The sequence below is a fragment of the Fusarium oxysporum genome, chromosome II (assembly GCF_013085055.1).
Source record: "Fusarium oxysporum Fo47 chromosome II, complete sequence".
Taxonomy (NCBI): domain Eukaryota; kingdom Fungi; phylum Ascomycota; class Sordariomycetes; order Hypocreales; family Nectriaceae; genus Fusarium; species Fusarium oxysporum.
Genome location: NC_072841.1, coordinates 1,494,140 through 1,512,778, shown reverse-complemented (window position 1 = coordinate 1,512,778; position 18,639 = coordinate 1,494,140). Strand labels below are relative to the sequence as shown.

Sequence of the window (18,639 nt, the reverse complement as noted above, 5' to 3'; positions counted from 1 at the left end):
ATCATGTCATTTCTAAGAATGGCAACGTTTGAACAAGAACCAAAGCCAAAATAGGCAAAGGTGACTGACACCCTGCAAATGAAGCCAGGCTCTTCCAACCTTCCCTTTATTGTGCCATCTACCCATAAAACGCCGAACAAATGCTCATGTCGTGGACTGGTGCCGACAGGAGGCGTACAACGCTGTCTATCAGCAGATGCTCAGCAGACGTTGATTCCAGAACCATGCAAAATAAATAGGTATTACCGGGCAAGCCCGCGCTGCAAACCAACCAGGAAGAATAATAATTCGTGAGAACAGAAAAAAAAAGTAGGTAGTGTATGGTTCGCCAAATGGTCGTGCCTTGTTGAAGTAATGACAATGCTACGTGGTGATACGCACGAAAGCGTGGCAACAGGAGGCGTTATGATCCACGATATGATCGTGGTCATCGAGTCCTTCATAAAGAAGCCTTGGACTTTTTGTGTTCCTCTGTTGGGCTACTTTCAAAAATTGCGCCGAGACCGCTTAGGGAGAAGGGGTCCTTAGTAGAATGCAACACGACCAGCCAAGCAGCAATGATGTTCACCAAGTAGTGAAGCATATACGCGTGAGAGATCCCGTACATGGCGGCGTAAAGCGCAGTCGCGAAAAGAAGCAGGCTCGTTACATAACCAAAAAGTCTACCAACTTGGGGCACCATCTTGCCTGTTGTCAGATTCTCCACTAGAAGGATGAAGGGCATTATTGAAAGAACATTATGGTGTGAAGAAAATGGCGTGAGCCAATGAACAGCCAAGTTGCGAATCCATACTGCTAGGATGGGTAGATTGATTGGGAGAATCCACAGCATTAGGAGCAGGACAGAGTGTGCATAATGGTAGTAATTCGAATTTGCATCCGAAGGGGCAGTTTCATTGATACGAAGAGCTCGTATCACCGTGAAAAGCTGCACCAAGCATGCCACCAGATAGGCAAATTGGTAGGGAATGAATGTCCAGACCAGGAACAACAGAATGGCTGTAGTGATCATACGCCTCTTGGGAGTTGACGGGACGAATGCAGGTGTTCTCGCTACACCATCATCTTCAGCTCCGCTTGAGAGGGGGAGTAGGGTTAGTGCCCAATAAAGGAAGCCAAGGACATGCGTGAAGGCTTTGGTCATGTAGTGAACCATGGCACAAACTCCAATGCAAACGACACCAATCAGGGGGACAAGAAACCAGAAGAAGGGATCGTCCGTCCCAATCAGAATGTCGTGGCGATGAAAGTCAATGGATAAGGGTGCAGCAGGCGCTTGGTACCACCATCTGCCGAGCCAGGTAGCTGGAACTCCTTCCATTGACATCGACAAGAGCGTCAGAGATACAAGCAGTAGCGGTATCGACTGGCGAAGACACAAATCCAGACTCTGTGAGAATGAGATGAAAATCCCTGAGCTGTCGTAAACACGGAACTGCTTGCGCAAAACGAGAGCAACCGTTAACATAGGGAAAGCGGCAAAGACAGTTCGGTACCTCATGTAGAGCTTGCCGAGGCTGCCCCAGAAATCAGGCTTGATCTGAAGGTGAATACTTGAGCCGCATGAAGGATCTGTCCAAACTTGGAACGTAACCCCCTTTTCAGCCCCAGATCCCAGCGAGGGGGGAAGATAGGGAGCCACGCCATGCAAACTGACATCGACAGATTGAGCGTTCACAAAATACTTGGACTCGTATGGCTGATCAAGATATTGTCGAACCAAAGGGCTGAAGAGGACCTTTTCAGCTTGGCAATGGGGACTTGTGATTTCCAGCTTGTAGGCAAGAAGAGCTGACTGCAACGAGGCGATGTTGACCTCTGTAGTCAGAGGCCGGTTTGCAGGCAGGTCCACGGTGATTCCAGATAAAAGTAATTTCGCTAGACTAGCGTCTTCTTTCTTCGAAAACGCAGACTGATCGCTGAACTCTGCAATCAAGAAACTGCGCGTGCTTGAAACAGACTTCTCTATAATAGCCACAAATTGGTGATCGGGTAGCTGGTCGAGATCATATTGAAGGTATGAGAAAGGGACAATTTCTCGCTCTCGGTCGAGGTAGAAAGGATATCTAGACGAGGATGTGGATGCAGGCAGCAGAATACGGTCTGATGCAGCGTTCTTACAAGCAAGCCTTGTCGAGCCGCTATCATCGGTCGAGAGATCAATTTGGAATGGATACAGCGATGTGGCTTGCCCAGACTGGAAGGGAAATACGCTGCAGAACAAGACTTCCACCTTGCCATTTTCACCAGCTTCGTCTAAAGAAGCATCCGTAAGAACGGTGAACCGTTTGACCTCGGGAGATCCTTGAGGTGGGATGGGAAGCAGATGGGCTCGAGGCTTTGGCTGCTGGCCGATTTGACTAAGGACGAGCCGCTGTCCTGCTGGAAGAATCGAGTTTGAGTCGTCGCTCAATGTCAGAAGAGTGGTGGCTTCTTTCAGTGGCAAGTCCTTTTCCATAGTTGGCTCCATTCCTGTCAAGAATCGCTTTTTGAAAGTCTTCATTCGATCAGCTCGCGGCTTGGTTTGCGATCCTCGATGAACATTGACAATATCATAGAGAGTCTTGGTGATGACTTTCCGAAACTGGTCACACCAAAGAATAGCCTGGTGGTCCATACTTGTCCAGACAGTCGGTATACCGGTTGTGAAGACAGTGAAACCATGTGTCGGAGGAACCAGAGACTCGAGACTTGCATAATCTGATGGAACCACCGTGTCTAACCCACCGCCGGCGATCGAAACCAGAGTAACATGCCACAGAGGGTTGTTGTTCGCCCATTTTTGCGAATAAGCCTGACGCCAATAATCGTTGATCTCATCGTAAATTTGAACTATTTGCCCGTCAAAAGTGACAGGGGGGCGAGCATGCGGTGCCGACATTGTGATAATGGTGTTGATCGAATTCGTTTGGTAATTAGGTTGAACAAGCATAGCTCTTGCGACCACTCCGCCCATAGAGTGTCCCAAAACAATAACTGATGTCGGATCAGGGAGATGGCCCTCTCGAGTTGCGCGTTGGGGGTCAGAGTAAAGCGACAAGATGTAGCGAACAGCTTCATTGAGATATTCGGCTTGGTCGAGTAGCGTCTGGCCATGAAATGCTGTGATATCCTCGTTGAAATCCACGGTAAAGAAGTCTAGACTCCGGATGCCGGCATCAAGAGCGCCATGATCGTGCTGAAGGTTATTGTGAAAGTAATTTGCTGCTTCGGCAGCGATTGGACGGACCTGCTTATAGCTGCCTGCGTTTCCGGGGATGAACAAGACAGGGATGCCCAGAAGCTATCAACGTGCGAGTTTAGTTGCCAAACGAACGAGATGCTGGGCGAAAGACGCTTCGACGTACCTTGTCCGGTGGCTCTATGCCTTGTTCTCGATACAGATACAACGAATACTTGGTTGCAAAGCGTGTATGTTCCGTATCAAACTCGGTGAAGCGCACATATGATGGGCGCATGTACGACATCCGGCAACCCTTTGGATCGAGTTGACTGGTCACAAGAGACCTTAGGATACTGATAAGGATGACGATACCCAATGCAGAAGTGAGCAAGACAACGATGGAGAAGCGTGGACGGGGTATGCGTCGATTCGGCGACGGAGACTGCGTCGGTGTCCTAGCCAGAGCCATGTCGGGGGTGGATGGTGCTGCAAGAGAGGTGGGCTTCAGGGCGGTCGTTTGACGAGGCTCTTCGCGAGGCTGGCCGTTTCTGCCATTGCGATCGTTGGAGGGCTTCCAATTGAGACTACTCGGTCTTCGAGCTCGTGCGGGTGATGTGCGCGTTTTCGAATTAGGATCGGGGTCGGGAATATCGGAGTCGAGGGAGGATTCGTCACCGTCATCGGCCGACCCGGAGGAGCGCCTCTTCATGGAGAAGGCGCGTTAAGACTCGCCGCGAGCCTGAACCGAGGGGAGACAGAAATGAATATCGAGAGATGTTTACTGTCCAAGAGTCGAGGAGGATCGCGGCGATCTTTAGGTTGATTGGGGACAACTTCGGTAAAACGAGGTCAGACCAAGGCTGAGGTCAAGGTCGAGGTTGGAGGTGGAAGCTAAGATTAAAGATCAAGGACGAACGAGCCAACGACGCTTGCAATATTTGCTTGGCTAGGACGGACAGGTTCGGTAGGTAGAGCACCACGAGAGAAACCCAGCAGGGGTTTTATTTTAGTGAGGGTCGGTGAAGGCGCGATTGGAGATTTCGTAACAGCAGAAGACCCGTTTGCGACAAGATGCAACCGGGGGTTGTGGTGGTTTGACCACTTTCTAGACTCTCCAACATGGATCCAATGCGAGGTAGCGAACGAATATTCGTCCAAGCTTTCGCAACGACGAATACAATTAAAGAGAAACAGCGAGAACGACAGTGGCTGCAGTTAATTTTGAATTATTAGCGAACGAACAATTTGATTAAAAGCAACATGAATGTTCACAATAAGTTAAGTAGGGTAGGTAGGTAAGTACAGAGTACTATGCCGCATGCCGATTCCCAGTCCCTTCTGAACCCAATGAATGTGGGTGGGAAATTGGATGGATGTCGATGGCTTCTCCCACTCATCAGCCGAGTCGGAACCACTAAAACGTTGTGTGTCCCCTTTTTTTCCCCTTCCATGGAGGGTTGGCTTTTAAGCGCCACACATTTGGAGAAGCCTGCGCCATTAGCGGGAGAAACCCCAACAAGAAGCCATGGATGGAAATTGACAGGGAATTGGTCATCAATCACCTCGTCGTCTTGTCACTCACTGCCTCGTGGCAGGGATTTCCTGCAGGCATTTAATTACAGGCTCGTCAAACGTTTTCTGAAGGATCATTTGTGAAGCCAAGCTAGTATATCTACGGATACGGCTGCTCGTGTTTTGAAATTATTATTTTTACAGCCGGTTACTACTGAGTCTGATGGGCAAAAACCATTATATCTCGACCAGCCTTTCGATTAATGCTCATAAATGGACTTGGATAGCGTCACAGTCACTTCATCCACCCTTTGCGCTGAGAGGCTGCTTGGCCTTCAAGATAAGAGCCAACTGCGTCACTCCAAATGCACGACAGTTCACAAAGTTCCCTAGCTCCGCAGCCTACCGCCAACGCCTCGTCCTCTTTAGTCCCGCGTTAGGCTGCAAGTAGTGCCTCACCAAGCCCGTCTTCCGTCTTGGCCAGTGATAGCTTCCTTGGACTCGGACCAAAGCTTGGAAAAATAAACTTGACATGTCTTGCCCATCGAAACTGGGACGGAGAATCGGTACCTGCGGGTTCTTGTTCGTGGAGCCGCATCTTAAGTGGTTTTTATAGTACCTAAGGTAGCGTAACTAAGCCTTCTCCGTCTGGACTCAGTAGCTCCACAACCTATGTCTTGTAAGTTACAGATAAACGCTTAGTTGACTGTCAATATCGGAAGGCTGGGAACAAATTCTTATCTCCTTCTTGCGTCATTGCTATCGAAAGCGAAAGCCTCAAGGCGCAACTCAGGCGAGGCTGTCTGATGCAGGCAGATCCAAGACCAGGAGACCTCAATCCAAAGTCCCCTATCGTTGTCCTTTATCTTCTTTCTGATAGCGCGAGGCTCACTATAAGTACTACAAATTCATGGCTGTATATCGTATCTTTGTTCCTGAATCAGTCTGAAGCTATCTCGGAGCGGGATTTTGGAAATGCAGTGTCACCCTCTCCCTGCAGGCACATGACGAAAAAGAAATCTCATAGGTTGAAGCTTCCGTCTGACACAAAATCGTCTCGTTGAATGCATCTAGGTATTTGGTCCTGTTTATACCCGTAGCTAGGTACCTTAGATGAACTCACGGGATTGGCAACCCGTTATAGGCATATGTGATAACTGAGGGAGCATCTTTCCATGAGCGGTTAGGTGGGTCCTCCATCCATGTAAGAGCTTCGTCCGACTTGTATTCATTCACATAGCACCTCATGATGAAAGATAGACGGAGCAGATGAGTACTTGAGTCTGATTTCAATTTTTTATCTGCACATTTACAAAAGAAAAGAAAGCTACGGTCTTGTCACAGCCTTCAAATGGTGCCGCAATCATAATCGCATTGAGGTCTCATCGCCCTTGGCTACGTTGTTGGTATCGTGTTCGAGGTCCTGCGTGAACCTCTGTATAAAAAGGTCCACATGGCAACTATAAAACAGATCGATGGACGCACGGTACATGACATATTCACAATCGCTCATATCATTATACTAACTTTCCCAGGTTCATCAGATCCAGTCCGGCCAGGTTATAGTCGACCTTTGCTCTGTTGTCAAAGAACTGGTTGAGAACAGCATCGATGCTGGGGCAACAAGCATAGGTAGGCATCCGATCGTTCCGATTGAACAATCCGTCGGCAGCAATAACTGGAGTATTCTGACTGACCTTCTAACAGATGTTCGTTTCAAAAACCAAGGACTTGATCTCATCGAGGTGGCTGATAATGGGTCTGGTATCGCCCCTGCCAACTATCCATCAGTGGCTCTCAAGCACCATACGTCAAAGCTCTCTTCATACTCGGATATAGCTACGTTAGAGACATTTGGTTTCCGGGGTGAAGCATTAGCCTCATTGTGTGCTTTGTCAATTGTGAGCATCACGACTTGCCAGCAGGGCGAAGCTCCTAAGGGGACCAAGCTCAGCTTCGAGCCATCAGGAGCCCTCAAAGGAACTGCAGTTGTGGCAGCTTCAAAAGGCACAACCGTTTCAGTTGAGCGTCTCTTCCACAACTTGCCTGTTCGTCGGCGTGAGCTTGAGCGAAACATAAAGCGAGAGTGGAATAAGGTCATCGCCCTCCTTGGACAATACGCTTGTATTCAAACCAGTCTCAAATTCTCCGTGTCTCAGCAACCTACCAAAGGGAAAAGGATTCACCTATTTTCGACCAAGGGTAATCCGACGACAAGAGAAAACATCATCAATATCTTTGGTGCAAAGACGATGACGGTCCTTGTACCCCTCGATTTGACTCTAGAAATGCATCCTTCCACAGGCGGTCCAGCTTTGCAAATTGACCAAAAACATAAATCAAGCTCTAGGGATGTCCGTGTCGTGGGGCATGTTTCCCGGCCTTCTCATGGTGATGGACGCCAAACTCCAGATCGCCAGATGTTCTTTGTGAATGGGAGGCCATGTGGCTTGCCCCAATTCGCAAAGGCATTTAACGAGGTTTACAAGGCTTACAACAGCTCACAAGCTCCTTTTATTCTAGCGGATATTCAGCTCGATACCCACATGTACGACGTCAATGTTAGTCCAGACAAGAGGAGTATATTGTTGCATGATCAAAACCAACTGCTCGATAACCTACGCACTTCCCTGACAGCCCTTTTCGACTCGCAAGACTACTCAGTTCCGACCTCTCAACTTTTGCCCTTTAAGAACCGCACTGAGAAGCAGTCAACCACTAACACGCCCTTCAAGCCATTATCGATCACTCCTCAGAAGCCCCTGGATGATTCCCAGCCTGAAGTCGAATCAGATGAAGACAGTGACGAGAGCAGCCCCGTTGCCAAGGTGCCACTTGGCGCCGTAAGGAGGGTTGGCGGGTCAAAATCATTAGAGAAAAACATTAGTAGTCAACATCTGATCAGTGGATGGGTAGAGAGGGGGTCAACGTTGCGGCCAAAAGACCGAGGCACCACACCATCAACTTTCGCACAGAATCAAAGTCCATCCGTACGTCCTTCTACGAGGCGAGAAGAGCCGAGTCTCTTTATCGGGAGTCCCTCGCTCTCTTCAGACAGTGATGAAAATGATGCTGGGAAGCCACTCCCTGTGCGGGATTTCAACAAGCAACTGAAGGTAAACAGTGTCACGAAGACTAGCTCTTCTCCCACCAAGAAGAAGTCATCAGAATTACTTGAGAATGAACCCCAGATTCCTGCTACGAAACCACTGAGGCGTGGACAGGGCGGGAGCTCACACACTAGCCCAGTGAAAACGCCACGGGAAAAGGCAACATCAGAGGCCGCTACGATAGTCATTGGTAACGAGATCATACAGGGTGCTGCGAGTACTCCTGATCGCCATGCGAATAATGTGGCTGTTTCTGAGGATGAAATGGAGGTTGACAATCCAAAGCCGTCTTTCGGAAGCCGCTTGACACAGATATACGCAGCTGGCAGCGGCGCGACAGATAGGAAGATATCTTTTCGTAAGGAGCAAGCGGGCGAGGGTTCTGAGGGTGGGGAAATCTCCGATTCTGAAGGCACAGATACAAACACCGACAGTGACACATTCAACGCGAACAAGGATGGGAAAGCTGTCAGTAAACCAGCTATTCCGGTCGCTGGGAGCGATAGACCAGGCAAGCAGACGGAAACAAATGACTTGTCTGATATTACGCCCTTCACATTTGCGGAGGAACCTGCCACAACTGATCATAAGACTCAATCTCTCAAGTCTAGTGTACGGAAGAAAGAGTCTACAGCCCAACTACTACAACACCTACGAACGGACGAGAGTCTCATAAAGCTGGGGCTGGACTCATGGAGGAACAGCCTCAGTCCAAGTCAAGACTCTACGACTGTCGATGATGAAGTGACAGATCTTGCGGCAGCCAATGCGGAAGAGAAATTGTCACTTACTATAGCTCGCAAGGACTTTCTAAAAATGAAGATAGTTGGGCAATTCAACATGGGTTTCATCATCGCAACACGCCCTGCGAGCACCGGGTCGGAGGAAAACCTGGAGGTAGCTCAGAAGAATGAGTTGTTTATCATTGACCAACACGCGACAGACGAGAAGTATAACTTTGAGAGGTTGCAAGAGATTCAGACAGTACAGTCTCAACGACTAGTCCACCCGAAAAGGCTAGAGCTGACAGCACTGGAAGAAGAAATTGTGTTACAAAATATCCCTGCCATTGAGGCTAACGGGTTCAAGGTCCATGTCGACATGACTGGAGATGAACCCGTGGGCTCAAGGTGTGAAGTGCTGGCGCTTCCCATGAGTCGTGAGGTGACCTTTTCGATCACTGACCTTGAAGAGCTAATAGCATTGCTTGGTGAGGAATCGTCCGAGTCGAAACATATACCCCGTCCCTCCAAAGTGAGGAAGATGTTTGCATCGAGGGCATGTCGCAGCAGCGTCATGATTGGGAAGGCTTTGACGCATGGGCAAATGGAGACGCTTGTGCGGCATATGGCAGAGTTGGACAAGCCTTGGAACTGCCCGCATGGCCGTCCAACAATGAGGCATCTTTGTCAATTGGACTCGTGGGATGCGAAGGGGTGGAGGGACGACAACTTACAGGGTCCATCGGTATCTTGGCGAGCGTACTTGAATGGCGAATAGTACTGTTCAGTAGCGGTCAGATGTGGGAGAAATTCATGATTTGAGACTTTTGTATTATCAAACACCAAAACTACCTAATAAACTACATATCCGGATATCTTGCCATGTCCCCAAACCTTATCCTTGCCAAACATTCGAACTTTGACGCATCCTGCATTAAAAATCATGAACAAACACTCAAACACATATTCCCATAGTCTCATCTCCTCTCCGCGAGGGGGTTACGCCCATCAAGAAAAGAATACCGGTTCCCTGCTGCTCGGCCTTCTTCTACCATCTTACCACTAACATTACGTCGTCCATATGCTGTAGAAGTGTTCTGACTGTAATCATTACCTGTGGAGACCTTTCGATTGTCGCTGCCAATCATAATAGGGGGAGTTGCACTCTGAAGTTCTCCATATGATCTCGCATAAAACTCAGACTCTGGTTGAATAGAACTCTGACGGTTGCGGGGAGCCAAAGCTGGCTTCTCATCAGCGATATCCCTGCTCGCACTGACACGTCTCGCGTTTGTGCTGATATCGGTCAATGAGTTCTTGAACGGGAAGAAGGGTGTCTTGGCGCGAGGAGGGGATTTGCGTTCTTGCTGTGCAGCAGGGGGGTTCAGGCGAAGGGGATGAGGACGAAGCTCATCACCATTAACGCCAAGGTCGTAAGATGGGTTGTTTTCATCACCATATTCGGAATCAGAATCGTCATGAGCGTATCGTTGAGCCAATGCCTCATATGACTTGTTCTCGCGGTTTGCAGCACTTGTCTTTGCCGCTTCCATTTCACGGTTTCGTTGATTCGTTCGAGAGATGAGTGAGTCGGTAGGCATCCAGGTCTCGGTGAATCTAGCCGGGCGAGGTTGACTATGCCTGTTGTAGCTGCTAGATGGGCGAGATCCTGCCTGGTCGTCGAGGGGAATCTCGCTATAGGCATCGTGGTAAATTGAACGGGTAGCAGTAGTTCGTGTGGTGGCCCTTGAAGCAGCCGAATCGCGACGCTCACGACGAGGGCTTCCAGGGCCTCTCTGGTACTGTGGAGGTGGCGGGAACTTGGTGCGGGAGTTTCGAGTTCCAATTGTCGTGCTCGATCCGTTGCGGGTATGGGTGAAAGGAATGGCGCGCGGTGCTTCAATGCCGTCATGAATACCTTCTTGAGGCACGAGAGATTCCCGGCGAGCGCTTCGGGGCGTCGACAGGCGGGCATCACTGTCCATGGTGCTAGCAGTCATCACCGACGACTTGTTCCTCTTGTGCATTGGTCGAGCAGTCAAGTGACTCTCGAGAGGGTTCATATCAGGAGGCATCAGGCTGATCTTGCGGAACATGAAGCCCAGCCAACCAGCAATCGCTAAGCTGATGAGATGAAGACCACCGGCTGCAACGAAGGTGTAGAAAAGAACAGGCTTGAAGGTATCCATGAGCGACTGGTCCGAGAGGCGGGTGATCCAGGCTTCACTCTTGGTGCGCACTGATAGGGCACCAAAGGCGTAGAGAGGGGCGACACCAAGGTCGGTGACGCCGCAAAAGAGCTGATAGGATGCAGAAGATGCAGGCGATCGTCCTGCGGCGTCACGGGAGAGATGGTAGATTCCGTAGATGCAGTGTAATATCACGACGCCAGGCTACATCATGAGTCAGTTACAGCTTGCAAACATTGTGAGAGGGTAGGTTCTTACGGTAATTCTCATAACCCAGCCCTCCAGACTGGGCACCTTGTCAATCAGGATCATCAGCGCAAGTAGTCCAAGAGCTGATACCAGCTGCAATACGCGCAGCCCGGACTGAACATGACGGAGCCATTTGATGAAGCTCTTACTGCGCGGGCTCATAGAAGCATACTCGTTAGTCCTATAGGTAAGAACCTTGTGCATACTGAGGAATAGTTAGCATTGAGATCCGGCGCTGAGACAATGCCATAGCACTCACTCAGGATGTCTGTTGAAAGACACAAGCGGTCCATCGGGCTTCTTTCGCTGCTTGGGAGGTTCCCAGCTTGCTCTTGTGACAGCCTTGGGATCAAACTTGGGCTCCGGGAAGCGCGAGTCGCTGTGGACGGCGCTGTAAAGGAAAGGCGCTTGCGACGGAGCCATGTCTGTAGTCGCAGCGCGATGCGCTTGAAGTTGCGCGATAGTAAATTGTTGGCTGTATTGTGCGCCTCGTGCTGGAATGAAGACAATAAGATATGGGCGGGGAATGGACGTTTGTTAAATCACGCACGACAGGCGAGTCGTTATAATGGGATTGTTATCCGAGAAACCGGGGAGCCGAGAGAGGGTCTTGGATTTGGGGTTGAGAACAATGGTGTCGCATGTCTCTGACGAAACTTGTGTACATGGGGCGAGCCGCGTTGGCACAGCAACGTGACGTCTGCCGCATCCTGGAAGCCGACGCCGCATCGGAGGTCGGACCCTGGCCAAGACCGGTCGGTGATAGACCCGTTATTCCTTGAATGGATAAAGAGTCACTTCTCAGTCGTTCTCTGACCAAGGTACAACATCGAAACATCATCACCAGCCGTGAATGATGATGTGCTCAATAGCACGGCGCTTCCGTCGCCTCGATACAGTGCCTCGGGTTTCTAGTGTAATTTCTGGTCGATGTTTCTCCTCTGCGCTTCAGCAAAGTTCTCGATCTCCGGATGCGCCATTTCGCATGGCAGTAGTAGGATCTGGACCGGCCGGGTTCTATACTGCCTACCGAGTAATGGGGAAAGTGCCAGGAGTGAAAGTGGATATGTATGAGAGTCTTCCCGTACCGTTCGGTTTGGTTCGTCATGGCGTTGCTCCAGATCATCCAGAGGTCAAGGTTGGTTACCCTATAGAACAACTAGTAGACTAGAATACTCACATAACAATAGAATTGCCAAGATAAATTTGATGAAATTGCATCACAGCCCAATTTCACATTCATTGGTAATGTTTCAATTGGTCATCCTGGCAACTCTTTGAAGCATTGCACAATAGAGTTGCATAACCTCATGCAGCACTATGATGCTGTTCTTTTCGCATATGGAGCATCCGAAGACAAAAAACTCGGTATCCCGGGCGAATCGACCCTCAGCGGTATTCACTCAGCGCGTGAAGTTGTAGGATGGTACAACGGTCTGCCTGGATGTTCAGGCTTAGACCTGGACCTCTCACAAGCCGAGGAAGCTGTGGTCATCGGCCAAGGAAACGTTGCTCTCGATGTTGCACGGATGCTTTTGGAAGACATTGACGTTCTCAGAAAAACAGATATTACAGAGAAGGCGCTTGAGACGCTGTCCAAAAGCAGGGTTAAGAGAGTCCATGTAGTAGGAAGAAGAGGGCCGATGCAGGTAGGTCTCACTATTGATGGCTTAATTATCACAGCTCTGACAGATGCCAGGCTTCATTCACCATCAAAGAGGTGCGGGAACTCATGAAACTAAGAGACGTAGGGTTTTTACCCTTCAATCGATCACTCGTTCCCGAGGATCTGAAGTCTTTGCCACGTGCCTCAAAACGACTCATGGAAGTGCTGGTGAAGGGCTCATCAACCCCCCACGAGACAGCTTCCAAGTCATGGTCTTTGGATAGCTGTTTCTCACCAAAGCATTTTCTTGGAAACCAGGATGCACCCTCCAAGGTGGCAAGTACTGAATTCGACATTACAGAACTCGCAGCACCATTTGACCCCAAGTCATCTGTCAAAGCCACTGGCAAGACCGCTATCCTGCCATCTGATGTTGTCTTCCGCTCGGTTGGATACAAATCCGTAGCTCTGCCTGGGTTTGCTGAAATCGGTATTCAATTTGACGATCGTCGCGGCGTTGTCGACAACGATGGCCTTGGTAGAGTGACGAGGATGGTTTCTGATACGCATGCTGGAGGTGCTCACAATGAGAGGGTCCCCGGAGTATACTGCGCCGGTTGGGTCAAGAACGGTCCGACCGGAGTGATCGCATCTACTATGCAGGACGCCTTCACCACGGGTGATGCGATTGTTCACGACTGGCTATCAGGCGGTCGCTTTCTCAACGCTTCAAATCATGACAGTGTGACAGGGTGGGAGGGCCTGAGACAAGATGCTGGGCCATCAACATGTCGAGCCGTTGCGTGGGACGACTGGAGGCAGATTGACCGCGCAGAACGAGAGCGTGGGCAAAAGAATGGAAAAGAGAGAGAAAAGTTCACGAGCACGGATGAAATGTTGACTGTCCTGGAATGATACTAGAGACGGGCACTTTAACTGTTTGTATATTACATCACTCTGTACTTCACACCCTGTACATCTAGATGCTTAGGAGCTCTTGACCTTCTCAGTCAGCTCAGGTACCTTTTCGAATAAGTCACCAACCAGACCGACATCGGCAACCTGGAAGATGGGAGCATCGGGATCCTTGTTAATCGCAGCAATGACCTTACTATCCTTCATACCTGCAAGATGCTGAATCGCACCCGAGATGCCCACGGCCATGTACAACTGAGGAGCAACAACCTTGCCTGTTTGACCCACCTGCAGACTGTTATCGGCATAGCCACTGTCAACAGCAGCACGAGAGGCACCGACAGCAGCACCAAGGGCATCAGCGAGGGGAAGCATGACCTTGTCGAACTCCTCCTTGGACTTGAGACCACGCCCTCCGGACACGACGCGGCTTGCAGTCGAAAGATCAGGACGGTCTGACTTGGCCAAATCTTCCGACACCCACTCAGTAGGTGACTCGGGCTTGGAGTCAACTCCATCCTCGACGGTGGCGGAACCTCCCTCTAGGGGACCAGCAGCGAAGGCAGTTCCTCGAATAGTGATGACCTTGACAGAGTCTGAAGACTCAACGGTGGCGATCGCATTACCGGCGTAGATGGGACGGACGAATGTGTTCTCGTTCTCAATTGCTGTGATATCTGAGATCTGCTGCGAATCGAGCAGAGCGGCCACTCGAGGCATGACACTCTTGCCGAATGCAGTGTGGCCTGCGATGACGTGTGTGTAACCGCCTTTCTTGATATTCTCAACCAAGAGGGGAGCATAGCTCTCGGGGAGACCCTTGATGGAGAGTCAGTGTTGCGCGCGTGTAATTGGGTTCATGGACCTTTCCACCAACCTTCTCATATGCACTGTTATCGACAGCAATAATCTTTTCGACGCCCTCAGATTTGGCAATCTCCTCAGCCACAGGCTTGATGTTGTTGCCAGCGATAAAGCCGTGTACTGGTCCACCCAACTTCTTCGCAGCTGTGAAGGCGCTCAACGAGCTGTGGTTGAGTACACCATCCTTCTGTTCGAGGATTGCCAATGTGGATTGCAGGCGCTGCCGTTGTGCGCCGAAGCTGTAGGCGTGCGCGCGCGCCATGAGGCCAGTGGCCCTCTGTGTCAGCACTCGTTTCGCGGTCGGAAGCATCGTGAGGGTGTGATTGATTTGTGGTGATGGCAATTCAACTGCCCTCTCCAGGTCCAAGAGTGAGTGATGTAGGTGAGGTAGGTTAAGTCGGCGACGGTTGTTAACGGCCCGAGGTCGAGGCCGCTTGCTCTACCGCCGCCATCGGCCAGACCGGGAACCGACGGCATGTGGACTAAAATGCCGAATCGGCTCAAGTGATATCCATTCACATGACAGCTTGAGTATCATAAAACAGCTACATTGAGCTGTCTCCAAACTTAAGGAGATATTTGGGTCTCTATATATTATGCTTTATTCTGTTGATCTGAGACTAAGTTTGTCCTACTGCCTAGGTATCATGGTATCGTAACGATAACCGCTAAAGGCTGGATCTCAGTCTGCATCTAAATGTTTGAGAACTGCGTTGACAAGCTCACGACTAAACCAATTGACGAGTACAATCTCATCGGGAAACCTGAAACAGCACATATAGAAAACAGTTGTAGCCTATATAAACAGAAAGCATCTGAACTATCAATCGTTGGTATCTGGATCTCGTTAATAGATTAGCTACTACGGAGCGGGTCAGTGCTTAGCTAACACTGATACCACGTGATGCAGCTTGTTCCCCCTGGAAATGCGCGTCCAAATGTCACGAAGCTGAGGCCAGTCACTTCGCGCCAAAATTTCTCCAAGACGCGACCCATTTCATCGCCAGACTCCATCAACATCACGACGCTAGCGACATCGAATTCCCGACGACGTACGAACAATCATCTCTCTGATTCGTGATAATTCTGTTCGCCAAATATCGCACAATAATCTGATTGTGCGCGCTCGATTGATTCGCCGTCCTGAACTACCGTTCGCGGTCTGATCGCGGTAACCATAAAGATGGACGACTCTGCTACCTATGGCTCGCCCGGCAACGGTGCCTCGCCCAACAGCAACCCTATCCTCGCTCAGCCTCCCCTGCAGCCAGAGTCAGGTGCAGGCGACAGCGAAGGTATGTGCGCATTGCGATTGCTGCTCCCTCGATTAAACATGTCACTCACGGGAAATAGACATCCAGATGTCCGAGGGATTGGCTACTGAGTCAAACATCAAACAGGATAGTACAACTCCTGCGCCAGGTAACCAGACTATTTGAAATACGATGGAATATTTACTGAGACGTCCAGCTCGAGGCGATGAGGAGATGAACGATGCGCCCGCTGATGATGCCAAGACGAAGGAGGATGGAGCGGCCGCTACAGATGGTCAAGAATCCAAGTCAAAGGAGGTTGTTGAGTCGGCTGCTCGCGACCATCTCATCGCGCAGACTCACGCGATTGTCCTTCCCAGCTACAGTACCTGGTTCGACATGAATGCTATTCACGAAATCGAGCGTAAAGCCATGGCCGAGTTTTTCAACAACCGTAACCGAAGCAAAACACCAGCTGTCTACAAGGATTACCGCGATTTCATGATAAACACATATCGCCTCAACCCTGTTGAATATCTGACAGTCACAGCCTGCCGCAGGAACTTGGCTGGTGATGTTTGCGCCATTATGCGCGTCCACGCCTTCTTGGAGCAATGGGGCTTGATCAACTATCAGGTAAGGTGCTTTGTCAACGACATTTTTAGGTTTTCTGACATCCAATAGGTTGACGCCGAGCAACGCCCATCACACGTTGGACCACCCTTCACTGGCCATTTCAAGATCATATGCGATACTCCCCGAGGCCTCCAGGCGTGGCAACCTTCTGCCGACCCTGTGGTTCTGGAAGGCAAGAAGAGCCAAGATACCGACCAAAAGGCTGCTGCTGCCGCTCCCGCTAAAGGGGAGCAGAACCTCGAAATTGGACGAAACATTTACGAGGCCAATGCTAAGAACACCCTCATTAGCAAGACTGAGGGCAAGACCAACGGTGAGACGCCAGCCACCAATGGCGCAACTGGTGCCGATGATGCCACCAAGGCCCCCATCGCCAAGGTCCATTGCCACCAGTGCGGCAATGATTGCACTCGGATATACTATCACAGCAACCAAACAGATGCCAACCCCAAGGCCAAATATGACCTTTGCCCTAACTGCTTCACTGAGGGTCGCCTGCCTGCCAACCATAACAGCAACATGTATGTGAAGATGGAGAACCCCACCTACACATCGACTTTGGACCGCGATGCTCCATGGACGGATGCCGAGATTCTGCGACTCCTTGAAGGCCTCGAGCGATTCGACGACGATTGGGGTGAGATTGCAGAGCATGTTGGTACCCGCACACGGGAAGAGTGTGTTCTCCAATTCCTTCAGCTGGACATTGAGGAGAAGTATTTGGACTCTGAGGCTCCCATCAGTGCCCCGACTGGCCTGTCTATGCTTGGCCCTCAACAAGGACAGCTTCCCTTCAGCCAAGTTGATAACCCTGTGATGTCTGTCGTCGGTTTCCTTGCTAGCTTGGCAGACCCAGCCAGTACGGCAGCGGCCGCAAGCAAATCTGCCGAAGAACTCAAGCGCAAGCTCCGCAAACAGCTCGACGGCGACAAAGCCGATGATGATTCCCAGGCCAACGGTGACAGCAAAGCCAAGAGTGATTCTATGGATATCGACCTCCGACAAGAGACCACGACGACTACAACCACAACTACGACAACCACCACAAAGACCAACGCGCTCGCATCCATTCCTCTAGCTTCGATAGGTGCTAGGGCTGCCGGATTTGCATCTCATGAAGAACGCGAGATGACTCGCCTGGTTTCCGCTGCCTCAAATGTGACACTACAAAAACTTGAATTGAAGCTCAAGTATTTCGACGAGATGGAGGCCGTCCTACGTGCGGAGCGACGAGAGCTTGAACGGGCAAGACAGCAACTGTTCCTCGATCGATTGACCTTCCGACGTAGAGTTCGAGAAGTACAGGAGGGCCTGAAGGCTGCCGCGGCTGTTGGAGGCGAACAAGGCGTACGACTTGCACAAGAAGCTATGAGCGAAGGAGACCGGTTGAGCTTCCAGGCTGTCCCAGGCGCGCAGGCCGTCCCACCTCCCAGCAGTGATGGCCAAATTAAGAGCTACGAGGCGTGAAGGACGGAATTGAGACTGGATAGCATGAGCTCTAATTAGGGGAAAGCACTGTTTGGACACTTGGAATCAAAGTCACGGCGTCTGGTTGGTACAAGGAATTGAAGTGCCGGGATCATCACCGATCTCAAGCTGTGTCACTTTCTGTCACTTAATATGAGCTGCGTCTGCACGATGCTGGTTAAAATGTGACGGATGAGATTGAAGCACATCCTTCTTGAGGGTCTCTACAACCATTGACCAGAGACATCTTGGGAGATTCTTCAGAAAGCAACTTGGCCATTGATGGACACAAGGCCTGCAAGTTAATCTAGTCTTCTGCGGAGGGTGTACTAGTACATGGTATAGATGTTTTGGTGGTTTTGTCGCAGCAGAAATCATTTGGTCAATGAACGGTTGGGTTGTAAATTGGCGAATTGGAATGTTTTATGTTAGCTGTTATGCTCTCTGCCTATGGATTTTTCTCATTGTGTAATCCAATACTGTCAGATTGTACTATGTATGTTGAGTTTTGCAGTTTGCAATGATTGACCAAGGTAGTTCATATTGTGTGTGTGCCAGATCACATCAATGATCGGGCAAACGGGGAAGAGACGGTATATACAGTGTAAGAGACCAAGTTCGCAATACTCCGTATGACGATTTGAGGGCTTGGAAGATGGCAATGGACCAAGGGAACAGGTAACATCAAATGGAGATGAGCTCTCTCCACTTCCCCACGAATAAGGAAAACTGGGGTAGATTCAGGCTTTGACGTAGTGTCTTCTTATGGCGTAGTGGTGTAAATTGGTGAATTACTTGTGAAGAATGACCGAAGGCATGTGAGCACTTTAAACAGAGCAGAGTAAGCTGACTATGATAGGGAAATGCTTCGACTTTATCCAACCCTTGTAGTTGAAACAGAAGGTACCTACTTAGTCAGGTTGGAGTAGTTATTTCCCCAGAAGAGGCTCAAG

At 50.1% G+C, this 18,639-nt stretch overlaps 6 protein-coding genes across 6 annotated transcripts; 3 read left to right on the top strand and 3 right to left on the bottom strand.

The window, feature by feature from the left end:
• Positions 1-366: 366 nt before the first annotated feature.
• On the bottom strand, positions 367-3,872 carry FOBCDRAFT_287936 (PGAP1-like protein-domain-containing protein; the record flags this gene model as incomplete). The annotated part of the gene is made up of 2 exons (XM_031172974.3): positions 367-3,283; positions 3,348-3,872. The coding sequence occupies 2 exons, from the start codon at positions 3,870-3,872 to the stop codon at positions 440-442; spliced, it is 3,369 nt and encodes a 1,122-aa protein (XP_031049759.2). The 3' UTR covers positions 367-439.
• Positions 3,873-5,912: 2,040 nt separating this feature from the next.
• FOBCDRAFT_154367 (uncharacterized protein) lies at positions 5,913-9,357 on the top strand. Its single transcript, XM_031172973.3, has 3 exons — positions 5,913-6,161; positions 6,211-6,307; positions 6,383-9,357. The coding sequence occupies exons 1-3, from the start codon at positions 6,129-6,131 to the stop codon at positions 9,283-9,285; spliced, it is 3,033 nt and encodes a 1,010-aa protein (XP_031049758.2). The 5' UTR covers positions 5,913-6,128; the 3' UTR covers positions 9,286-9,357.
• Positions 9,358-11,589, bottom strand: FOBCDRAFT_154365 (uncharacterized protein). Its single transcript, XM_031172970.3, has 3 exons — positions 11,205-11,589; positions 10,955-11,150; positions 9,358-10,900 (listed from the first exon to the last, which is right to left on the bottom strand). The coding sequence occupies exons 1-3, from the start codon at positions 11,366-11,368 to the stop codon at positions 9,485-9,487; spliced, it is 1,776 nt and encodes a 591-aa protein (XP_031049755.2). The 5' UTR covers positions 11,369-11,589; the 3' UTR covers positions 9,358-9,484.
• A 172-nt stretch (positions 11,590-11,761) lies between these two features.
• FOBCDRAFT_14276 (uncharacterized protein) lies at positions 11,762-13,502 on the top strand. Its single transcript, XM_031172968.3, has 3 exons — positions 11,762-12,083; positions 12,136-12,594; positions 12,645-13,502. Exons 1-3 carry the CDS (start codon positions 11,799-11,801, stop codon positions 13,464-13,466), a joined length of 1,566 nt encoding a protein of 521 aa, XP_031049753.2. The 5' UTR covers positions 11,762-11,798; the 3' UTR covers positions 13,467-13,502.
• On the bottom strand, positions 13,503-14,729 carry FOBCDRAFT_14269 (uncharacterized protein). Its single transcript, XM_031172967.3, has 2 exons — positions 14,344-14,729; positions 13,503-14,285 (listed from the first exon to the last, which is right to left on the bottom strand). The coding sequence occupies exons 1-2, from the start codon at positions 14,638-14,640 to the stop codon at positions 13,539-13,541; spliced, it is 1,044 nt and encodes a 347-aa protein (XP_031049752.2). The 5' UTR covers positions 14,641-14,729; the 3' UTR covers positions 13,503-13,538.
• A 563-nt stretch (positions 14,730-15,292) lies between these two features.
• Positions 15,293-17,758, top strand: FOBCDRAFT_14258 (SWIRM domain-containing protein). Its single transcript, XM_031172966.3, has 4 exons — positions 15,293-15,625; positions 15,684-15,752; positions 15,801-16,219; positions 16,268-17,758. The coding sequence occupies exons 1-4, from the start codon at positions 15,514-15,516 to the stop codon at positions 17,684-17,686; spliced, it is 2,019 nt and encodes a 672-aa protein (XP_031049751.2). The 5' UTR covers positions 15,293-15,513; the 3' UTR covers positions 17,687-17,758.
• Positions 17,759-18,639: the final 881 nt, after the last annotated feature.